Genomic DNA, 11,173 nt, shown 5'->3' with positions numbered 1-11,173 from the left:
GTATTCCAGATAAAAGCATGGAAGAAGCAACTTTGTCCAATGTGTATGCAAAAAATATATTTTAAAATTATATCTACTTAAAAAAGGAAAGGGCAAAAAGTACACCAAATTCCACCGCCATCTTTGACCTGTTTAGATTTGAACCTTTCTTCTTCCTTGTTCAGATAAACGCTATATAATCCAACTCTTCTCTCCTCCATACTCCACACCGCTCTTCTTTCCACACAAACGAGAAGGATAAAAGAGGCATTCAATTATAGGAATCTTTGTGGGATTGCTTAAGTTTTGCAAAGATGGCAGTTCAGATTGCAGCAATGGCGGCTCTGTTGGTGTTGTGTGCATCTTATCATTATGCAGACGCCACTGACTACACAGTGGGAGACGCCCAGCAGTGGGGTTTTGGTGCAAACTATACCACCTGGGCTTCCTCAAAAACATTCCTTGTGGGCGACACCTTGGGTAAATATGTTATTACACTTCTCTTTGGATTCATTCATATTCCTTAATTATAATATAATAATAATGATGATGATACAGTGTTTTAATAATCTGTGTTTTGAATGTTATTTGTGGTAAACAGTGTTCACCTATGCAAATGGAGCGCATGACGTGTTGGAGGTGCAGAAGTCGGCTTATGATTCGTGCGCTACAAGTAACCCAACGAAGCAGTACACAGATGGAAACACAAGAATTTCACTGACAAGCAGTGGGACAAGGTATTTCATCTGTGGAATTACAGGCCACTGCAGTGGTGGTATGAAGGTGGCAGTCACCGTTTCAGCCGGTACTTCCACCACTCCCTCCGCCCCATCTCCCTCAACTAAGACTGCGCCAGGACCTACCAGTGCCGGACACGTGTCACAGATGAAGGATGTGTTGGTCTTGCTGTTTGGCTCTCTTATAATGTCTGTGATCTTGGCTTAAATGGAATATGGGTTTTTGCCAGGGAAGGGACAGTGCGATTCAACCTGTTATTCTTCATTATTATTCATCTTCTTACAATTAATAAAGCCTTGTTTAGCTATATATCGATTCGACATTCCAATTGGGCGTAGCAGTGCGAGAGATTTTTCAGTTACAAATGAGATTTTTAGCATTCCTTGTATTGGTTTGGATCCATGAATAAGACGGCTTTTGTTTTGTTTTCTTATTTTTATGATTGCATGAATTCGTATAAGATTTTGCTTTTAATTAAAATTAATTTGTGAGTGAGTCAATATTAGTGAATAAACATTCTTATTTTAAAAGATCATTTAGTTATATTTAATATGAAAATTCAAAAGATTAAATGTTTTTCAAATTTAAAGCAGGAATTTTAAGATGGTTTTCAAAATTGTCAAAGACAGTTTTATAAAAGTTAATAAATTGTAAGGTGGACATAATGTGCTCAACGTTAAAATAAATATGTTCACTCTAAATTTATTGAAGATAATAAGTAAGTTCAAATTTAAAGAATACAAATTTTACCTATTATTCTATCAACTTATTTAGCAAAATCAAAATTTCAAGTTTGGAACATTCATCAAACTATAACCATAAGTAAAATTTTTGTCATATCTATTAGCAAGTCATGGTTTGAGAAAAAAAAGGTTTGAAATTCAAGTCAACCTTTTTAACATATATATAGTTCTCCTTGCTTATTAACTATCTAAATTGCAAACCAACCATATGAATTATGTACACAAGTGTATTGAAACAGAGTAGAGGTGCATAATATGCATCCTATACAAATCTATGAGCGGATATATGTGTGAAATATAAACTAATCACACAGTTACAAGGAAATCAATACAAAACAAAAATACCATAACACGATGAAATATATCATGGGGAAATCCTTTTGAGAGAAAAATTTAACAATCTAAAGAAACTCAATATACAATACTCCATTCTTAACATGTGGTACCATGTCATGTGGGATGATGGACTTTCACATTCCCCTAGGGTACTCTAAAGTACACCCCTTTTCTATCTCATCCCTCCAAGGGCCTCTACCAATTTAAGCCCTTGATCTCTACTTATTATCCTATCCATATGATCCTTCAACCAGAAGTCTATGATTTTTCCATGATCTAGGCTATCATAAAAAAAGATCACCTAGAAATGCAATGTTATGCTATAGGCAGAAGTACTCCCATATCACCATCTTGAGTTCAACCACATAACTTGATGCAATAAAAGTTGGTGTTGGTGATCTTTTTATTTTATTTTCACCAATATTTACTAACTCTTTTGCTTAAACTAAGTGGTACACAATTTGAGAATACAATAGTTTTAACTTGTTCTTGTATGCTCCTATTTTATGTTCACACCACTTTTTTCATTCCTTTTTTAATCAATAAAAAATTCGGATCTCCTAACTCATATAAGCTTCTTGTTAAAGTTTCACACATATGCCTCGTCAATGGTAAATTTGTTACCTCAAGTTTCTTAATATTGAAACGTTTGAGCAAAACATGCACATTTATAGCCTTTTTGAAGCACACTTAGGCAAATGTCCAAGCCACATCCTCATCTTAGCCATTGTAAAATTGGTATACCACTAAAAATAGATGATATATCAAATACATACAATATCTAAGGAAACTAAATTTTAATTTTATTCACACTAATGATATACATATGAAATTTACATTTTCTCAATGTATAATGACTATCATTTATGTCTAAATTCATAATTATCAATAATGATATAAGTGTAGGAAAATGTCAATTCATTTGAACCATCTCAACAATGAGGGGGGGAAATTAAAAAATCATGCACATCATGTCCTTGACATTGGAATAATTCAAAGTTTTGAAAGAGGATCCACAAAGGAATTCAAACAAATATTAGATCGATGATAGAGGAGATTGGAGATGCATGTACACTTATTTGGAATAAATCAAATTATTTAAGGATAAAGGATTGAGGAAAGTCTAGAATAAATTTCACTTTCTTTACAACATGTATGCTTCCTCCCGTTTGCCCATATTTAAATGAAATATCAAATTTTTAATTTAATTAATCTTAATTTTTTCAAGATATTATTGTATTCCACTCCTTAAATGCCACATCCCTTAATCTTTGAATTTTGGCATGAAAAAAATTAGCATTTCCCATTAAAAAGATTCCCAATGAATCATATAAACCAATTTTAAGCTTATAAAGCCCCATGAGTGGTTCTTTCACCAATATGTTCCTTCCTTATTTATACTAATTCTTCTCAAATTTTAATTAGAAATTAATTATATTTCACAAATGTTTTTTACTTCACATAGATGGCAAACTAATGGTCATACCTTGTAAGCATTTCACCATACTATAAGTTTTAACTATAATTTAATCCTAAACAAATCCATTTTGTGCACTTTGCCATATGATATGCTTCTACATTTTGCATATATGTTTGCTTCTAATTCAAAATATGACAAGTTTAGGTCAAATTATGTGGGCCATACACATCAAGTTTTTAAAACGATAATAAGGGCCAATAAAAAATAAAATATTAAAAAAAAAAGACAAAAAAATATGCTCATCAATCTTGAGTGTGTTACAAGTAATTTCCCAAGACGGTTTGAAAAAAACTTTTATTTGTGTCAAAAAGTGTGGGTCGTACATGTGCATGGTGTTACTACTTATCAAGTTACCATTAGTTTTATGTTCAAAGTTATTCTATATACTCTAGTCGGTTATCTCTACTGAGATATTCAGTCGGTATGAACAGTCTAGTCGGTTACAGAAGAAAGTAGTCTCAAAACGTAGTATACACCGAGCTGTCTACCGAGTATCATTTCATGTCTACCGAGCAACAAAGATGACACACCGAGTGAAACATGTTACCAGATTCATTGAACCTGGACATACATATGAAAACGTGTTACAAGATAGAGGCACATCTAACCATTATCACATTGGAAATTGCACTTAAAGATTGTGTATGATTTTGAGGTCATCTAACCAATGAAATAATTTGCATGGTTATTCATTCGATAAATCATATTTGTAAGATCGAAGCAATGAATGGATCACCGACATAAGAGATCTATTTATATAGCATGAGTTAAGAATTAAAAGTGTGTGCATGAGTGTAAGAAGACTGTTACAGAGACACAGAGGTCACCGAGAAGGTTTTCAGAGAACAGTCGAAGAACAGAGTAAATAGAAGGGTTTACCGAGTTACTATATGGGTTACCGAGGTATGCTATAAGCAAGGTAACTTATTCTGAGCACATAGAATCTACTATAACATTCCAGATGTAAAGTTGCAGATATTTGTAATGATTTTATTGTAATATTTTGAAGTTGTAAGAGAAACCTTTAACAGGGTAAAAGACTCTAATCAAGTCTATAAATTGTAAAGCCTCTAACCAGGTGCAGCATTTAGTTTAAGTGTTGTGAAATCCTTTCGCAAGGTAGATCTAACAGATCTTGTTACTCCTAACAGGGTAAGCTATCAGAAATAGTTAAACGTGTAGCTCTAACCGAGCACTCTTTATTATTGCAGTAGTGAAGTTGTGGGTGCCATCCCCACCGCAGTTTTTCTCTCTAACCAAGAGTTTCTGCGTAACCAAAATATACGTGTTATGGAGTGAATCATGTATGATTGTTATCTATTTGTTTTAGCTTTATATTATGTTACTACACTATTCAGTTTATGCAAAACAGTAAAGTTATTATTGAAGAAAAGTTTTGGAGTACTGATTCACCCCTCCCCTCTTAGTACATTAGCTTTCCATATTGGGCCTAACAATTGGTATCAGAGCTTGAATCTTGGAAAAGGGTTTGACTGCCTAAAGAGAAAGATCTTATCAATGGAAGGCTATAAACAATCTCAGAGGATTGTATATCTGCAAGAAGAACTAGATCATGCTAATCAAGTGATTGCAGACATGCAAAGACAAATGCAAAAATCTCTGAAAGTAAGAAGAAGATTATCTGATGATTTGCAGGACTCTCAAGAGTTAGTGGAACAAATTGAGACATCATCTGAGAAAAGTATATCTGAAGAAACTGAAGAAATGATTGGAGTATTGAAAGAAAAGAACAAAGCATTGGCTGATCAACTAAAAGCAATGAAAAGAGAGCATGAACATTTCAGCACACAGATGACTGAAAATCTTGATGCATTGAGGACAACCGAGGATAAAGTAAGAGAGCTAGAAAGAGAGAAACAACAACTTAAAGTCTTAGTATCTGATAAGAATGATGAAATCAAAAGGTTGACTGGAGTTCAACAAAATCTGTCAGATCAACTAGGTTATGCATATCATGAAGCAATTATGAAAAATGATGAGAATCAAGCATTGAAACTTGAAGTATCAAGGTTGAACGATGAACTTGAATCAAAGAAGAAATCCAAAGAAACACTCAAGAAGAGTTATGAAGCATCAAAGATGTTGGATGAGCAACTGAATACAAGAAGACCCAACAAAGATGCAGGACTCGGTTACAAAGGAAAAGAGTCTACCGAGAAGGGAATTCATACTACCGAGAGAGGAGAATCATCAAAGCAAGCTCGAAACAAGAATAACATCAAAAGAAAGAAGCCTATTTGGAACTACTGTGGAAATCAAGGTCACACTGCCAACATGTGTCAAATCAGAAGAGGTAAGGAACCGAATGTCACTAAGTCCAAAGGTTATTGTTACAATTGCAATAAATATGGTCACACATCTAATCAATGTAGGACAAAGTCTGTTAACAATTATCAGAAGGCAAAATTCAAAAGGTTTTGTAAAAACTGCAATAGATATGGACATAGTACCAAGAAGTGCTGGCTTAAGCAAAAGAACTATATGTGGTCTGCACACCGAGCAAATGCTAGAGGTTACCGAACTCACACACATCCTTACCGATAGTATTCTGCAGTACCATGGGATTACAATACAAGGATATGGTGTGAATGTTGTGGAAGATATAGACATATAAGTGTCAACTGCTTTATAAGGTTTGGAATGAACAACCGAAGATCATGGAGAAATCCTGGTATGGCATGTTTTCATTGTCACAAAGTTGGACACTTAGCTGGAGATTGCAGAGATCAACCTAGAAAAGACACTGAAGAATTAAAAGACAAATTAAAGATGATTTGGAAAAAGAAGGAAATTGTGTCAAATGAAGAAAGCACCTTACCTACCGAGTTAGGTGCACCTATTCCAAATTAATCGGTAAAGGTATGAAGGGACTACATTCTCTCAAGGTTAAATCTTAACAATTCCTATTTTATCATGTACTTAATTCAAATCTGCATAATTAAGATGTAATAGTAAGTTTGAAATTCTATCAAAGTTTTTTAAAGCACTATACAGGAAACCTATCTAGTCGGTGAATGAAGGAAGTTTGGTTACTTGGTTGAAGCGAAAAAAGGAAAGAAATTTTAGCGGAACCAAGTGCATTTAATGTTTTTGACCTAACCTGCACAGAGCCTGATAAGGCATATTGTGTACTTAAAAGCATTTTCGTGGTCATTTTTAACTTACCAAGTTTTTGAGAGAGCAGAGCAAAGTGAATCAAAGGTGATCAAACCTCCTACAAAGCAAATTCAAGGTATTTACATCAATCTCAATGCATTGTTAAGCTAGTTTACTAATCTTATCTAGTTGCCATTATCTGCTAAGTATAAAGCGTAAGTCATTTGAAAATCCTGAAACCCTAAGTTTCCTTTGTTAGCTTTTATCTAAAATCTACAATGGCACCCAAGATCCAAGATCCCACAGTTGTCAAGAATGTAGAGAAGCCCTCACTAAAATACTCTTTGACTCCCAAAGTTGCATCTGAACCAGATGACAAAACTGCTTTTTCACTCATCCCGAACAGAGTGTTGTTAGTCGAGGATGTGAGATTCTTCACCAAATGTCGTGTTGAAGAAGTCGGTCATGTTGAAATTAAAGACACCTATGATGAGCTGTGCACAAATGGTAAATTGAATAGAAAGTATGAACACATCAAGATCAAGGGATTAACTGAAGCCCTAACCTATCCCCGTGTGTTCAAACCCCAGTGGGTCAAGTTTGTTCTAAGCAGAGTTCACGATGATTTCATGTGGCTAGAAGAGCAACCATTCAAGATTACCAAGGAAATCATTCATCTGATTACCGGTTACCCCATTTATGATCACGCCCAAGCCCAAAAGATGATATCACAGAAGGAATTGATCAGTTTAACCGGAGTGGAATCGGATTGCAGAGGATTGAAACTGAATAATGTCATAGATGAAGAACTAAAATTTGCCATTAGAGTTATAGGTTACTGTTTCTTCCAATCGGCAAGGGAAAACAACGTACCCTGTGCAGCAGTAGACCTAGCATACAAAATTGTGAAAAAGGGAATGAAAATTGATCTATGTGAGGTGTTGCTAAAGAACCTGTTTGAGAATTTGAACACCATCAGGAAGCCGAAGAAGAGCAACTTGGCTAATACTCTAAAGTTTGGATCATTACTGGTATGCATGTTTTTCTATTTTGAAAAATTCTTTCCATCAGTCGGTAAAGTTGTTTGGGAACTACACTGACCAATCACCCATCAGATAAATGACTTCATCAAGAAGTTAGGTGATAATTTCAATGATATTATGGATGACTACTTCAGTAAATTTCAAGAGAAAATGCATAACAGGTACCGGATTCCACCCCAGCTAGTGGAGAAATACAAAAATGATATATGTTTTGAAGTTGACACTGATTACTGTTATGTGAATGCTATGGAACCAAGAACTCAATCTTTTTCACCTATGGGATACGAGATTGATTTTGACATCACACAACAAAAAATTGATGCATTTCTCACATTACCGAGGCATGCTACTAAGCTAAGGTATGGAACCTATGAGGAAGTAAAGGAAAAGGTAAAAATGAGCATTGTAGTACCCAAAGCTACAAGAAAGGTAACAAAAATGATAAAGGCATTGTCAGAGAAATTCGGAGAAGACTCTTCCTCTACACCTGTCAAAGGCACCATTGCCATTACCGAAGAGGAATCTGAAGCCCAAGAGGCAGCAATAACACTAAGCACTGAATTGCCTAAGGGAAAAGTGTTGAAGAGAAAGAAATAGGACACATCAAAGGCCTCACCGACTCCACCTCCAAAGTGACCTAATAAAAGAGCATCTGTAGCCTCACCGAGTAAGAAAACAAAAAGTGCTACTGCTCCCAAGGTAACAAAGAGCTACAAGAAATCTACTCGGAGACTCATTTTGGCAAAAGAGTCTAGTGATACCGAATCAAAGGATGCAAGCAAATTTCAGATTGTCAAGAGCAAGAAGATAAATGTACATAGTGTTGAAAACTTCTGTGCTAATCAGAAAGAATATGGTGGATTTGGTTCATTCAGATATGTAAAGTATGAGACTAGAAATAATGATGAGAAGAGACAAATTGAAGACGTTGTCATTTGCACACTTCTAAAATTTCGGTTAGCTCCATTGGAACTAGCTAAGTCACTTCCAAATGAACTTTACTTGCATATTGATAATAGGTGGAAGTATGCAATGGACTCAGAGAAACAGATTAGAAAGAGAAGTCTGGTTCATCTATTTCCTGACATGTCAGTAGCTGAAATAAAAGAACATCTGACAACCTACAACTCAAAGTTTCTTGTCAAACAGAGAGCCTTAAAACTGATGAATGGGTTGTACATTGAAGTTAAAAATGAGACAAAGGCAAAGTGGTAGGAAATCTTTAAAATCAAGGATGTCGGTGAGCAAGCTGAAATTGAAATTGTTGATGTCACCGAGCAAGATCCTGATGTTACCGAGAAAGACCCTGCTGACACCATTCAAATAGATGAAGATGTCATGGATACAAAGGCACCGGAACAAGAAATGATAGAAGGCAATGCATATGCAAAACTTGTATCTAGTGAATTAGTCTTGGAACAAGTTCAACCTTATCCACCGGTCAAGCAACCTGTCTCAACCGAAACCCCTCATGACACGGAGCAAGGCACCGAAGGTCACAAATCTACAACAGGAGAAGGAACTACTCAAGAATAGACATCTCAAGCACCTTCTAACACTGAGAATGTTGCAACTGAGACACCAAGTATCGAGACACCAAAGGACTCTACAGAGGCTAAAGAAACTGATCAAAGTGTTGCCTCTATCGAGCAACCTACTGAGGGTCATCAAGCCTCACAAGCCCTTGTCCTAGTTCCATCAGTGAAAGGTAAAGAAAAGAAGATGAAAAAGCATAGTTTTAAAGTTGATTTGTCAAAACCAATAGTGTTGCCCAATGTAGACATATCAAAATTAAAGGGGCAAGCACTCATTGATTTCGGTGAACTATGCAAAGCAAAGGCCGAACAAGAGAAGCAAATGGCGATTCAAAAGAAAAATAAAGTACTTCAGAAGGTGAAAGCACTCTTAATAGATATGCTACCTGAAGCTACAGTATCAACAGATACAGCCATCCACATTCAACTGGATGAACTCCTAACAAAGATAGAGACATCTGGAGTAGAAACATCGGAGTATTTGAGCAAGCTAAAAGACAAAGAGCTCACTGCAAAAATGATAGAAGAGGTACAGAAAGATATAGCTATTGGCAAAGTTGAACTTGTCAAATTTATTGCTGAGTTGACTCCTCAACTCAAGCACATTCTTTATTTATTTCAGAAACTCTGCACATTTTCTTTATTCATTAAAGACATTAAGAATAAAACAGAGGCAATTGAGAAAGAGATCACCGATCTCTCAAGCAAGTTGACCACAAAGCCAAATTCAGTTCAGAATTTTTACACAAAGCTACAATAGCTCATGGCTCAACAATTGGACCTAAGAAATGAAGAACACAAGATCTAGATGGACATAATGACACTTCAGACATTATTCCTTCCTCATCTTTCATCCATCCAAGAATAGATCAACTGAGCCACCTCCTTATCTACTACACAAGAGGGAAGCACTCTAGATGGCTTAATATCATTATTGGCTGATATTCAAGCACATAATTCTCTAATGGACAATGTAAAGATTGCACTCTTTGTCGCTCTCACCGAAGCACGGACCAAGTACAAATCCATTTTTGACCAGTTACCACCCCCGAATGGTAATTAAGTTTTGATGTTTGTCAAAAAGGGGGAGTGATATGATATAGTATTAGAGGAGTGATACAGTATTGGGGGAGTGTAGCATTCAAAGCATCAAAGTATAAAATCAAACAAAAGGAGTACAGTATACAGGGGGCGTATACTGAGCAAAGCAAGCAGAGTATACAAGAGCAATGAACTGAGCAATATACAAAACAGTAAGCAAAGCACACAGAACAGATCACCAAGCATACAAAATCAGAGTTTTGTACAGTATATCGATAAGGGGAGTATATTTGGATATATTATATTATTGACTATTTTATATACTGTCAGTATAGTCAAATTTTGCAAGTATATAGATTATTGAGTTATAAATTTGAAAGTAGTTTTTGTCAAACATCTCAACTAATGTCAAAAGAGGAGATTGTTACTACTTATCAAGTTGCCATTAGTTTTATGTTCAAAGTTATTCTATATACTCTAGTCGGTTATCTCTACCGAGATATTTAGTCGGTATGAACAGTCTAGTCGGTTACAAAAGAAAGTAGTCTCAAAACGTAGTATACACCGAGTTGTCTACCGAGTATCATTTCATGTCTACTGAGCAACAAAGATGACACACCGAGTGAAATGTGTTACCAGATTCATTGAACTTGGACATACATATGAAAACGTGTTACAAGATCGAGGCACATCTAACCGTTATCACATTTGAAATTGCACTTAAAGATTGTGTATGATTTTGAGGTCATCTAACCAATGAAATAATTTGCATGGTTATTCATTCGATAAATCATATTTGTAAGATCGAAGCAATGAATGGATCACCGACATAAGAGATCTATTTATATAGCATGAGTTAAGAATTAAAAGTGCATGCATGAGTGTAAGAAGACTGTTACAGAGACACAGAGGTCACCGAGAAGGTTTTCAGAGAACAACCAAAGAACAAAGTAAATAGAAGGGTTTACCGAGGTACTATATGGGTTACCGAGGTATGCTATAAGCAAGGTAACTTATTCTGAGCACATAGAATCTGCTATAACATTCCAGATGTAAAGTTGTAGATATTTGTAATGATTTTATTGTAATATTTTGAAGTTGTAAGAGAAACCTTTAACAGGGTAAAAGACTCTAATCAAGTCTATAAATTGTAAAGCCTCT

At 35.4% G+C, this 11,173-nt stretch overlaps 1 protein-coding gene across 1 annotated transcript; it reads left to right on the top strand.

The window, feature by feature from the left end:
• Positions 1-229: 229 nt before the first annotated feature.
• LOC131042089 (blue copper protein-like) lies at positions 230-1,126 on the top strand. Its single transcript, XM_057975400.2, has 2 exons — positions 230-459; positions 581-1,126. The coding sequence occupies exons 1-2, from the start codon at positions 294-296 to the stop codon at positions 922-924; spliced, it is 510 nt and encodes a 169-aa protein (XP_057831383.2). The 5' UTR covers positions 230-293; the 3' UTR covers positions 925-1,126.
• Positions 1,127-11,173: the final 10,047 nt, after the last annotated feature.

This window comes from Cryptomeria japonica, chromosome 2 (assembly GCF_030272615.1).
Source record: "Cryptomeria japonica chromosome 2, Sugi_1.0, whole genome shotgun sequence".
Lineage (NCBI taxonomy): Eukaryota > Viridiplantae > Streptophyta > Pinopsida > Cupressales > Cupressaceae > Cryptomeria > Cryptomeria japonica.
This window is presented reverse-complemented; position numbering and strand designations above follow the sequence as displayed.